A 14,115-nucleotide genomic window follows, 5' to 3' on the forward strand; every position below is an offset into this window, starting at 1 on the left:
GGCGGCGGCGGCGGCGGCGTGGGTCCCCCTGAGGAGTGGGTCGCACAATTATGAAAAGCGGGGCCTCCGCCGAGGAGGAGTCGGTCCCGAGGAGGTGCCCGCCCGTCCGGAGGACGGACCCCGCCGCCAACGCCTTCGCCGCCGCCGCCGCCCCGTCCTCTCCCTCCCCGTGCCGCCGGCCGCGGTGTCCATCGCGGGCGCGGGGGGAGGCGGCCCCCGATAGATGGCACCGGGACCACCAGGGACACCGGGAGGAGGAACACCGCCAGGAGGAGGAGGAGGAGCAGGAACACCGGGAGGACGACCGCCGGCCGACCCCTGAGGAGAATGGTGAGGGCCCACACGGACACACACACACGGGCACACACACACACACACACTCCTTCACGAACTCCTCCCTGTCCCTGCCTGCTTTCCTTCCCTCACCCGTCCCCTACGTGCTCCATAAATACGATCGATTGATTGATTGAAGTGGCGGAGCCGGGATTTGAATCCATCGATAAGTACGACCGAATGACTGAATGAATGACTAAGCGCTCAGTCCGGCGCCGTGCGCACGGTAAGCGCTCGATAAATACGATTGAATGAATGAATGAATGAATTGCCAAGCGCGTAGTGCGGTGCTCTGCACACGGTAAGCGCTCAACAAATATGATTGAATGAATGAATGACTAAGGGCCCACACACACACACACACACACACACACACACACACTCACACTCTCCTTCACCAACTCATCCCTGCCCCTGCCTGCTTTCCTTCCCTCACCCGTCCCCTACGGGCTCCATAAATACGATCGATTGATTGATTGAAGTGGCGGAGCCGGGATTTGAATCCATCGATAAGTACGACCGAATGACTGAATGAATGACTAAGCGCTCAGTCCGGCGCCGTGCACACGGTAAGCGCTCGAGAAATACGATTGAATGAATGAATGAATGAATTGCCAAGCGCGTAGTGCGGTGCTGTGCACACGGTAAGCGCTCAACAAATATGATTGAATGAATGAATGACTAAGGCCCCCCCCCCCACACACACACTCACTCACTCTCTTTCACCAACTCATCCCCGTCCCTGCCTGCTTTCCTTCCCTCACCCGTCCCCTACGTGCTCCATAAATACGATCGATTGATTGATTGAAGTGGCGGAGCCGGGATTTGAATCCATCGATAAATACGACCGAATGACTGACTAAGCGCTCAGTCCGGCGCTGTGCGCACGGTAAGCGCTCGATAAATACGATTGAATGAATGAATGAATGGCCAAGCGCGTAGTGCGGTGCTCTGCACACGGTAAGCGCTCGAGAAATACGACTGACTGAATGAATGACTAAGGGCCCACACACACACACACGGGCACACACACACACTCCTTCACCAACTCCTCCCTGCCCCTGCCTGCTTTCCTTCCCTCACCCGTCCCCTACGTGCTCCATAAATACGATCGATTGATTGATTGAAGTGGCGGAGCCGGGATTTGAATCCATCGATAAGTACGACCGAATGACTGAATGAATGACTAAGCGCTCAGTCCGGCGCCGTGCGCACGGTAAGCGCTCGAGAAATACGGTTGAATGAATGAATGAATTGCCAAGCGCGTAGTGCGGTGCTCTGCACACGGTAAGCGCTCGAGAAATACGACTGACTGAATGAATGACTAAGGGCCCCCCCCCCCCACACACGGGCACATACACACACACACACACACACACGCTCCTTCACCAACTCATCCCTGCCCCTGCCTTCTTTCCTTCCCTCACCCGTCCCCTACGGGCTCCATAAATACGATCGATTGATTGATTGAAGTGGCGGAGCCGGGATTTGAATCCATCGATAAGTACGACCGAATGACTGAATGAATGACTAAGCGCGCAGTCCGGCGCCGTGCACACGGTAAGCGCTCGATAAATACGATTGAATGAATGAATGAATGAATTGCCAAGCGCGTAGTGCGGTGCTCTGCACACGGTAAGCGCTCAACAAATATGATTGAATGAATGAATGACTAAGGGCCCACACACACACACACACACACTCACACTCTCCTTCACCAACTCATCCCTGTCCCTGCCTGCTTTCCTTCCCTCACCCGTCCCCTACGGGCTCCATAAATACGATCGATTGATTGATTGAAGTGGCGGAGCCGGGATTTGAATCCATCGATAAGTACGACCGAATGACTGAATGAATGACTAAGCGCTCAGTCCGGCGCTGTGCGCACGGTAAGCGCTCGATAAATGCGATTGAATGAATGAATGAATGAATTGCCAAGCGCGTAGTGCGGTGCTGTGCACACGGTAAGCGCTCAACAAATATGATTGAATGAATGAATGACTAAGGGCCCACACACACACACACACACGGGCACACACACACACACACACACACACACACACACTCACACTCTCCTTCACCAACTCATCCCCGTCCCTGCCTGCTTTCCTTCCTTCACCCGTCCCGTACGTGCTCCATAAATACGATCGATTGATTGATTGAAGTGGCGGAGCCGGGATTTGAATCCATCGATAAGTACGACCGAATGACTGAATGAATGACTAAGCGCTCAGTCCGGCGCCGTGCGCACGGTAAGCGCTCGATAAATACGATTGAATGAATGAATGAATGAATTGCCAAGCGCGTAGTGCGGTGCTCTGCACACGGTAAGCGCTCAACAAATATGATTGAATGAATGAATGACTAAGGGCCCACACACACACACACACACGGGCACACACACACACACTCACACTCTCCTTCACCAACTCATCCCTGTCCCTGCCTGCTTTCCTTCCTTCACCCGTCCCGTACGTGCTCCATAAATACGATCGATTGATTGATTGAAGTGGCGGAGCCGGGATTTGAATCCATCGATAAGTACGACCGAATGACTGAATGAATGACTAAGCGCTCAGTCCGGCGCTGTGCGCACGGTAAGCGCTCGAGAAATACGGTTGAATGAATGAATGAATGGCCAAGCGCGTAGTGCGGTGCTCTGCACACGGTAAGCGCTCGAGAAATACGACTGACTGAATGAATGACTAAGGGCCCACACACACACACACGGGCACACACACACACTCCTTCACCAACTCATCCCTGTCCCTGCCTGCTTTCCTTCCCTCACCCGTCCTGTACGTGTTCCATAAATACGATCGATTGATTGATTGAAGTGGCGGAGCCGGGATTTGAATCCATCGATAAATACGACCGAATGACTGACTAAGCGCTCAGTCCGGCGCTGTGCGCACGGTGAGCGCTCGATAAATACGATTGAATGAATGAATGGCCAAGCGCGTAGTGCGGTGCTCTGCACACGGTAAGCGCTCGAGAAATACGACTGACTGAATGAATGACTAAGGGCCCACACACACACACACACACACACACACACACACACACACACACACACACACACACGCTCCTTCACCAACTCATCCCTGTCCCTGCCTGCTTTCCTTCCCTCACCCGTCCCCTACGGGCTCCATAAATACGATCGATTGATTGATTGAAGTGGCGGAGCCGGGATTTGAATCCATCGATAAGTACGACCGAATGACTGAATGAATGACTAAGCGCTCAGTCCGGCGCCGTGCGCACGGTAAGCGCTCGATAAATACGATTGAATGAATGAATGAATGAATTGCCAAGCGTGTAGTGCGGTGCTGTGCACACGGTAAGCGCTCAACAAATATGATTGAATGAATGAATGACTAAGGGCCCACACACACACGGGCACACACACACACACACACTCACACTCTTCTTCACCAACTCATCCCTGTCCCTGCCTGCTTTCCTTCCTTCACCCGTCCCGTACGTGCTCCATAAATACGATCGATTGATTGATTGAAGTGGCGGAGCCGGGATTTGAATCCATCGATAAGTACGACCGAATGACTGAATGAATGACTAAGCGCTCAGTCCGGCGCCGTGCGCACGGTAAACGCTCGAAAAATACGGTTGAATGAATGAATTGCCAAGCGCTTAGTGCGGTGCTCTGCCCTTCCTTCCTCTCCCCCTCGCCCCCCTCTCCATCCCCCCATCTTACCTCCCTCCCTTCCCCACAGCACCTGTATATGTGTTTGTACATATTTTTATACTCTATTTATTTAATTTATTTGTACATATCTATTCTATTTATTTTATTTTGTTAGTATGTTTGGTTTTGTTCTCTGTCTCCCCCCTTTTAGACTGTGAGCCCACTGTTGGGTAGGGACTGTCTGTATATGTTGCCAATTTGTACTTCCCAAGCGCTTAGTACAGTGCTCTGCACATGGTAAGCGCTCAATAAATACGATTGATGATGATGATGATGATGACTGACTGAATGAATGACTAGGGGCCCCCACACACACTCACTCACACTCACTCACTCACTCCTTCACCAACTCATCCCTGTCCCTGCCTTCCCTCACTCGGACTCCTGTTTGAGCGCTCCCTGTGCGCGCATCACTGCGCCAGCCGCCCACTCAGGCCTATGTATTGAGCGCTTACCGTCTGCACAGCGCTGGACTGAGCCCTTAGTCATTCACTCATTCAATCATATTTGTTGAGCGCTTACCGTCTGCGCAGCGCCGGACTGAGCCCTTAGTCATTCACTCATTCACTCAATCATATTTATCGAGCGCTTACCGTGTGCAGAACACCGCGCTAAGCGCTTGGCAATTCATTCATTCATTCAATCGTATTTAGTGAGCGCTTACCGTGTGCATAGCGCTGGACTGAGCGCTTATTCATTCAGTCAGTCGTATTTATCGAGCGCCTACCGTGTGCAGAGCACTGGACTAGGCGCTTAGTAATTCATTCATTCTTTCAGTCCTATTTATTGAGCTCTTACCGTGTGCAGACCACTTGACTGAGCGCTTAGTCGTTCATTCAGTCGTCTTTATCGAGCGCTTACCGTGTGCACAGCACTGGACTGAGCGCTTGGCAATTCAGTCATTCATTCAATCGTATTTAGCGAGCGCTTACCGTGTGCACAGCGCTGGACTGACCGCTTAGTCATTCATTCATTCAGGCGTATTTATCGAGCGCTTACCGTGTGCAGAGCACTGTACTAGGCGCTTAGTAATTCATTCATTCTTTCAGTTCTCTTTATTGAGCTCTTACCTTGTGCAGACCACTGGACTGAGCGCTTAGTAATTCATTCAGTCATTCAGTCGTCTTTATCGAGCGCTTACCGTGTGCAGACCACTGGACTGAGCGCTTAGTCATTCATTCATTCATATTTATCGAGCGCTTACCGTGTGCAGAGCACTGGACTAGGCGCTTAGTAATTCATTCAGTCCTATTTATTGAGCTCTTACCGTGTGCAGGCTACTGGACTAGGCGTTTAGTCATTCATTCATTCAATTGTATTTATCGAGCGCTTTCCGTGTGCAGAGCACTGGACTGACCGCTTAGTCATTCATTCATTCATTCAATCGTATTTATCGAGCGCTTACCGTGTGCAGACCACTGGACTGAGTGCTTAGTCATTCATTCATTCAGTCAGTTGTATTTATCGAGCACTTACCGTGTGCAGAGCACTGGACTAAGCGTTTAGTAATTCATCCATTCATTCAATCGCATTTATTGAATGTTTACCGTGTGCAGAGCACTGTACTAAGCACGTAGTAATTCATTCATTCATTCATTCAATCGTATTTATCGAGCGCCTACCGTGTGCAGAGCACTGGACTGAGCGCTTAGTAATTCATTCATTCAGTCGTATTTTTGGAGCGCTTCTTACCGTATGCAGAGCACTGGACTAAGCGCTTATTCATTCATTCAATCGTATTTATAGAACCCTTACCGTGTACGGAGCACTGTACTGAGCGCTTAGTAATTCATTCATTCAATCGTGTTTAATGAGCGCTTACCGTGTGCAGAGCACTGGACTGAGCGCTTAGTAATTCATTCAGTCATTCAGTCATATTTATCGAGCGCTTACTGTGTGCAGAGCACTGGACTACACTTGGGAAGGACAAGTCGGCAACATATAGAGACGGTCCCTACCCAACAGCTGGCTCATGGTCTAGAAGAGGGAGACAGAGAACAAAACAAAACATATTAACAAAATAAATAGAATAAATATGTACAAATAAAGAAATAGAGTAATAAATATGAACAAACATATATACATAGATACAGGTGCTGTGGGGAGGGGAAGGCGGTAAGGCGGGAGGATGGGGAGAGGACACAGGGAGCGCTCAATCAAGAGGACGGAATGACTGTTAAGCACTTACTATGTGCAAAACACTACTCCAGTGGCTGGATTAGATGTCCATATTGATGATGCCAGTTAATTAACACTTGTCTGTCTGTAGCCTGTGGGCCTGGGGTTGGTGGGCCGTACCCCAATTGTAGTGTCCGAGTGTTTCATCCAGTGCTCTGCACGTGGTAAGCGCTCAATAAATCCGACTGAATCAATGTTAAGTGAGTGCTCACTGTGTGCGGAGCACTGCACAAAGCGCTCAGACGCTACCATGGGGCAACAGGTAGACACCGGCCCTCCCCAGCCCCGGGCCCAGGGGTTAGAAGGGGGCAGACAGACAAGGGTACATTGGCACACCGTGAGCGCTCAATCACCTCTCCCCCTCCCCATCCCCCCCGCCCTACCTCCTTCCCCTCCGCATCGCACCTGTCTAGATGTTTGTACAGTTTTATTACTCTATTTATTTTACTTGGACATATTTACTATTCTGTTTATTTCACTACTATGTTTTATTTTGTCGTCCGTCTCCCCCTTCTAGCCTGTGAGCCCGGTGATGGGTAGGGACTGTCTCCCTATGTTGCCAACTTGGACTTCCCAAGCGCTTAGTCCAGTGCTCTGCACACAGTAAGCGCTCACTAAATCCGATTGAATGAATGAATGAAATGAATGATGACGGAATGAATGTTAAGCGCTTACTACGTGTCAGACACTGCTCCAAGCGCTGGATTGCCCACTGTTGGGTAGGGACTGTCTCTATATGTTGCCAATTCGTACTTCCCAAGCGCTTAGTCCAGTGCTCTGCACATAGTAAGCGCTCAGTAAATATGATTGATGATGATTAGATGTCCACATTGATAAAGTCTGCCAATGTACCCTTGTCTGTCTGCCTCCTTCTAGCCCGTGGGCCCGTGATTGGGGAGGAACGATCTCTAGCTGTTACCCAGTTGTAGTTTCGGAGCGCTCCGTCCAGTGCTCTGCACACAAGGAGCGCTCAATAAATACGACTGAATGAACATTAAGCGCTTAGTATGTGCCAAGCACTGTATTATCCGTACATATTGATAAAGCCTGCCAATGTACCCTTGCCTGTCCGCCCCCTTCTAGCTCGTGGGGGGACGATCTGTTGCCCCACGGTAGTTTCTAAGCGCTTCGTCCAGTGCTCTGCACACAGTGAGCGCTCAGTCAAGACGACGGAATGAATGTTAAGCGCTTACTATGTGCCAACCACTGCTCCAAGCGCTGGATTAGATGTCCATATTTATACTACCTGTCAATTTATAATTGTCTGGCTGCCCCCTTGTAGCCCGTGGGCCTGGGGCCGGGGAGGGCCAGTGTCCACCTGTTGCCCCATGGTATTTCGGAGCGCTTCGTGCAGTGTTGCGTGCACGGGGAGCGCTCAATCAAGACGATTGAATGAATGTTAAGCGCCTACTTATTCATTGAGTGAATGAATGAATGCACGAAGCGCTCAGACACTACCATGGAGCAACAGGTAGACACCGTCCCTCCCTAGCCCCGGACCCAAAGACTAGAAGGGGGCAGACAGACAAGGGTAAATTGACCGGCATTATAAATACGTACATATAATCCAGCTCTTGGAACAGTGCTTGGCACATAGTCAGCGCTTAACATTGATTCAGTCGTATTTATTGAGCGCTCACCGTGTGCAGAGCACTGGACGGAGCGCTCCGAAACTACAACGGGGTAACAGCTAGAGACCGTTCCTCCCCAACCGCGGGCCCACAGGCTAGAAGGGGGCAGACAGACAGGGGTACATTGGCAGACTTTATCAATATGGGCATCTAATCCAGTGCTTGGAGCACTGTTTTGCACAGAGTGAGCGCGTAACAGTCATTCCATCGTTTTTATTGAGCGCCGGACGAAGCGCCCGGAAAGTACAGTTGGGGAACAGCTAGAGACGGTCCCTCCCCAACCCCGGGCCTATGGTCTAGAAGGGGAGAGATAGACAATTATAAATTGGCAGACATTATCAATATGTACATATAATCCAGCGCACAGACGAGAATGACCGACCGGACCAAGACCCGGGAGGAGGGAGAGGTCCGTCCATACACATCTTCAGGTTTGCTAAGCGCACCACACTGCGCTAAGCGCCCCAACGCCATGGACTGAGCGCTTCCGCCATCCTTGCGGAGCGGTGCCTGGCCGCTGCTAAGCACTCCGGCTGGTGGGAAGCGTTTGGCGGCTCCCGCGCGCCCTACTGAACGCTCCAGTCCTATTTTCCCAGGGCTTGGTGGGTGCCGACGCTGTGCTGAGCGCTTCAGTCGGGGGTATCAAGCGCTTACATCATCATCATCATCAGTCGTATTTATTGAGCGCTTACTATGTGCAGAGCACTGTACTAAGCGCTTGGGAAGTACAAATTGGCAACATAAAGAGACAGTCCATACCCAACAGTGGGCTCACAGTCTAAAAGGGGATGTGGAGGACTATGCTAAGCACTTCAGTCGTATTTATCGAGCGTTTACCGGCTGTGGACCACTGTGTTGAGCGTTTCAGTTGTATTTATTGAGCGCTTCACGGGTGAGGAATGCTATATTAAGTGCTTCAGTCATTTTGAGCTCTTATTGGGTGTGGAACGCTGCACTAAGCGCTTCAGATGTATTTATCGAGCCCTTACTGGGTGACGAGCACTTTACTAAGCGCTTCAGTTGTATTTATCGAGCGTTTACTGGCTGTGGACCACTGTGCTGAGCGTTTCAGTTGTATTGAGCACTTCATGGGTGCGGAATGCTATACTAAGTGCTTCAGTCATTTTGAGCTCTTACTGGGTGTGGAACACTGCACTAAGCGCTTCAGGTGTATTTATCAAGCCCTTACTGGGTGCCGAGCACGTTACTAAGCGCTTCAGTCATATTTATCGAGCGTTTACTGGCTGTGGACCACTGTGCTGAGCGATTGTTGTATTTATTGAGCGCTTCATGGGTGCGAAATGCTGTACTAAGTGCTTCATTTTGAGCTCTTACCGGGTGCGGAGCACTGCACTAAGTGCTTCAGTTGTATTTATTGAGCGCTTACTGGGTGCCGAGCACTGTATTAAGCGCTTCAGTCGTATTTATTGAAACTTTACTGGGTGCTGAGTACTGTATTAAGCAAATCAGTTGTATTATTGGATGCTTACTGGTGGCAGGAAAATAGACTAAGTGCTTGGGAGAGTACAGTATGACCGAGGTGGTTGACACTTTCCCTGCCCACAACGAATTTAGAGCGGGAGACAGACATTAGTCACAGAGTTGTGTTTATTGGGCGCCGACTGTGTAGGGAGCAGTGTATTAAGCACTTGGGTGGGCCCGTGCCTCGCCCTCGACGAGCCTACAGCCTGGGCCTGCGGGAGACGGGCATCGATATAAATAATGAATCGTGTTTAGCGCTTACTGTGTGTGGGGCACTGTACTAAGTGCTTGGGAGAGTACTATATAACAGCTGGGGGACAGGGTTCCCCGCTGTTAACGAACTTCCAGGCTGCGGGAGGCTGGGGGGTTTCAGGGGGAACAGACATTAATAGAAATAAATAAATGACAGATAGGAAATCAAGTGAGGTGGGGATAAAGGGAGCAAATCCAAGTGCCAGGGCGAAGCAGGAGGGAGTGGGAGGAGAGGAAACGAGGGCTTAGTCAGGGGCGGCATCGGCGGAGGGGAAAAACGTGGGCAGATCGTGGCACGCGGCGCTGCATCATCCCCACTCCTCCGGGGCTTGGCGAGGAACGGGGCCAGGGAAGCGGGAAAGGGATGCGATGCATTGCAGCAGTCCCCGCCTCGAGGAACGCGCTTTTGGAGCCGGAGAAGGAAAGCACGCTTCGGGGCTGGAAACGCCTCGTGGGCAGGGAATGGGCAGCGTCACATTGCCGTGCTCACGGGAAGGGCCAGCTCGGTGCCCATCCGCACCCGTCACCACGGCCTCTCCAGGAGGGAGCTCTGCGGTCCCCCCGGAGTCTCCCATCTTCCCGCTCAGGGACGTCTTTCCGCCCCGGAACGTGGGGGAGGGAATTGGCAGCGCCCACGGTGGGGTGGGCAAAGTCCGGGCACGCTGCTGGAGCGAGGTAAACCAGCCGGCGGCTGCAACCACAGACAAGTTCAGAAAGTGGCTCCTTTATTTCTAATAAAATAGTCTGCCTCCTTCTCTAGACTCTAAGTCGGGGCTGGACGGATCATTAATAATAACGATGGCATTTATTAAGCGCTTCCTATGTGCAAAGCACTGTTCTAAGCGCTGGGGAGGTTACAAGGTGATCGGGTTGTCCCACGGGGGGCTCACAGTCTTAATCCCCATTTTCCAGATGAGCGAACTGAGGCCCAGTGAAGTGACTTGCCCAAAGTCACCCAGCTGACAATTGGTGGAGCTGGGATTTGAACCCATGCCCTCTGACTCCAAAGCCTCTTTTCCAGGCTCTTTTCCATTAAGCCACGCTGCTTCTCATTCCGTTTTACCGTAGTCTCCCAAGCACTCGGGACGGTGCCCTGCAAGTAGTAAGCGCTCAATAAACGTCACTGAGGATGATAGATCGATACGATCGCTTGGGCGGACGAGCCGATGCCAGTCTCCCCCCCCAGGGAAGGAGGATTCCTGAGCTCCGTTCATACCGCCGGCCCAGTGCGGCCCGGCAGATTCATTCCAACTTGTACTTCCCAAGCGCTTAGTACAGTGCTCTGCACACAGTAAGCACTCAATAAATACGATTGATTCGTCGCCGTTCTCGTTAAAAGTTAGTTTTAGTACAGAAGCTGAGCTTTTGGCCCAAGAAGCTTGCCTGACGCTGGGGAACGCATTTGCATGGTTAATTTAAACATAACTTGTGATTGCCTCGGGTATAAGATCGTTATAGATAACGGAAGGGCCAAGCCAGAGCTTGCCAATTTAAAATTTCCGAGTGAAGAGATGTTAACTAATCGTGAGTTTTTTCCCCCTCCACTTTCTTTCAAGGCTCATTTAAGCACCTGATTAAATTTTATGACTCACCCCCCGGCCCTTCTGGCTCTCGTTTTCCTCTCTCCTGTTGTTCCAGAGCCAGAATCGGGAGGCCAAAGTTATTTTAGCCCTCGGGGATTTCGGTGCCGCACTGAAAGAAGCTGGGATCTAGCAGATCTGTTTGGGATTGGAAGACTTTGGCTCCTACCGAAACAGCACTGCTGAATCCCAAGTCACTCTCAAGTCGCTAAGGGTTCCATGTCCAAAATGGGCATGGCTTGTGATACCTCCCTCCACGGGGACTAGCAGAGCAGTGTGGGGACTTAATTAGTTCCGCCGGTCCCCGCGGTGGATTATATGTTGTGGATCATCACTAAGGATATTAAACTTTTAAGAGGAAAAGGAGCGCCGAGATGTGGAATTTGGTAAAAAGCGAACGTGACGCCTTTCCCTTGGCTCATTCAGAAGGAACAGTGTTTGAGAGACCCTCCCGATGCCATTCTTGCCAATAAAAAAAAATAGGTCAGACGTAATTGAGAATTGTTGTCCTCTGGCAGAGTGTTGGCATTTAGTGCATCTGACAGAGAGAGGTGGTTGGTGGTCCTTGGGTGAGTAGCTAGGGGAGAACCGAGAAGGGGAAGACTGAGTCCCAACCACCCGGCGGGGGTGGAGACTGGAGAGCTTCTAGGAGGCCCTGAGTTGAGAGGTCGAGGAAGGGACGAATTGGGGAAATAGTGGGGGAGATTTTCCCTGTCTTGCCCGTGATCCCTTGCCCATATTCTCCTTCCGGCCCGAAGCACCCGGGAGTCAGGAGGGCATCCCTTGTCGGTTGTGTGACCGTGGGTGAGTCACTTAACTTCTGTTCCTCAGTGGGCGCGTCGGTAAAATGAGGATTAATGCTCCGAGCCCCATGTGGGACAAGGACTGGAACCAACCTGATTAGCTTGTGTCTCCCCCAGTGCTTAGAACACATAACAATAATAATAATAATAATAATGGCATTTATTAAGCGCTTACTATGTGCAAAGCACTGTTCTAAGCGCTGGGGAGGTTACAAGGTGATCAGGTTGTCCACGGGGGGCTCACAGCCTCAATCCCCATTTTACAGATGAGGGAACTGAGGCACCGAGATGTGAAGTGACTTGCCCAAAGTCACACAGCTGACAGTTGGTGGAGCGGGATTTGAACCCATGACCTCTGACTCCAAAGCCCAGGCTGTTTCCAATGGAGCCACACTGCTTCTCTAAGCATGGTATGCAGCCTCCCGCAGCATGGTGCTTTAACAGATACCATCATCGTTAGTAATATTGTTATTGGGCAGACCCCCACTCTCCCTATCTTAAAGCCCTTGTAAAATCACATCTCCAAGAATCCTTCCCTGACTGACCTTCCATTTCCCCATCCCATTTGCCCCCCAATTCCGCATCACCTGCATGCCTGGTTCTTTCCCGCTTGGAAAGTTTGATACTCTCTCCTCACCCCCAGGACCCCGAAGCACTCTGACACCCCACCCCAGCCCCACAGCATTTAGGTACATCTCCTTATCTGAACCTATTTTAATGTCAGTCAATCAGTGGTATCTTTTGAGCTGGCTCTTTGGGCAGAGCACCGTATCAACCGCTTTGGGGAGTTCAGTATAGTGGAGTCAGTAGGTGCATTCATTCATTCAGTCGTATTTATTGAGCGCTTACTGTGTGCAGAGTACTGTACTAAGCGCTTGGGAAGTCCAAGTTGGCAGCATATAGAGATGGTCCCTACCCAACAGTGGGCTCACAGTGAGACAGAGAACAAAACATATTAACAAAATAGAATAAATGTACAAATAAAATAAATAGAATAATAGGTGCAGCCTGGCCTAATGGAAAGAACGCAGGCCTGAGAGTCAGGGGACCTGGGTTCTAATCCTGACTCCATCAACTGCTTGCCGTGTGACCTTGGACAAGTCACCTAACTTCCTCTACGCTTCAGTTCCCCCAATGGTAAAATGGGGATTCAGCGTCCTACTTAGACTGTGAGTGCCTTGAGGGACAGGGGACTATGTCCAACCTAATTAACCTGTAACTACCCCGGAGCTTAGAACGGTGCCTGACACCTAGCAATTGCTCAACATATTCCATAACCCCTGCCCCCTGCAAAACTGAAAAAAGACGGACATGAAAATAATCTATTTTATTTCCCGTCTTCCCTCCTAGCCTGTAAGGCCCTTGAAGGCCCAGGGATGTGTCTACCGACTTTATTATGTTGTCCTCTCCCAAGTTCAGTTCTCTGCACACAGTAGGCGCTCAATAAATACCATGGCACGGTGGATAGGCCACGGGCCTGAGAGTCAGAAGGTCATGGGTTCTAGTCCTGCTGGGTGACCTTGGGCAAGTTACTTCACTTTTCCGTGCCTCAGTTCCCTCATCAGGAAAATGGGGATTGGGACTGAGCCCCATGTGGGGCAGGGACTGTGTCCAACCTGATTTGCTCATATCCACCCCAACACTTAGCACAGTGCCTGGCACATAGTAAGCGCTTAACAAACACCTTAATTAATAAATTACCGTCTTGTGGCCCAGACGGGCCCAAAGGTGGCAGGGGTTGGGCAACCCAGTCCGCAGAGAAGTAGGAGGACAAACAGAGAGGATAAAGGTTTCAGCTTCCCTTAAATCCTTTGTGGAAGTCAGCCAGTTTAATATAAAAATATAAGAAATTTATGTTGCATAGACTTTGGCAGTGACTCACCCTCTTAAAACGTGAGGCTCCTTACCTTTTCGTGGTAGACACACGGTAAAAGCTCCCGGACGCCTGTCGGAATAGATGAGCCCTTTTGGAAGTTTCTAAATATTTTTGAGTGTGATAGGTTGTTTCTGTGTCTTCCCTCCCCTAAGTAGGATTAACAGATAAAATCAATCGTACATTATGCTCTAGTTTGACCAAAATAGCCTCTCGGACAGAGACTGTGTGACGGAGATCCCTCCAAAATTTGTTTTTTTGTTTTTAATGTGGAAGG

The 14,115-nt window shown here is 50.6% G+C and overlaps 1 protein-coding gene across 2 annotated transcripts in view; it reads left to right on the forward strand.

Annotated features, from left to right (window-relative positions):
* The first annotated feature begins 286 nt into the window (after nt 1–286).
* TRPM7 (transient receptor potential cation channel subfamily M member 7) overlaps nt 287–14,115 on the forward strand; it is a 127,460-nt gene continuing 113,631 nt past the window's right edge. For both annotated transcript variants that reach the window (XM_038767586.1, XM_038767587.1), the window contains exon 1: nt 287–330. In XM_038767586.1, the coding sequence (XP_038623514.1) occupies nt 328–330 (3 nt within the window). In that variant the 5' untranslated portion in view covers nt 287–327. The remainder of the gene's footprint in view (nt 331–14,115) is intronic.

The sequence above is a fragment of the Tachyglossus aculeatus genome, chromosome 26 (assembly GCF_015852505.1).
Source record: "Tachyglossus aculeatus isolate mTacAcu1 chromosome 26, mTacAcu1.pri, whole genome shotgun sequence".
Taxonomy (NCBI): Eukaryota; Metazoa; Chordata; class Mammalia; order Monotremata; family Tachyglossidae; genus Tachyglossus; species Tachyglossus aculeatus.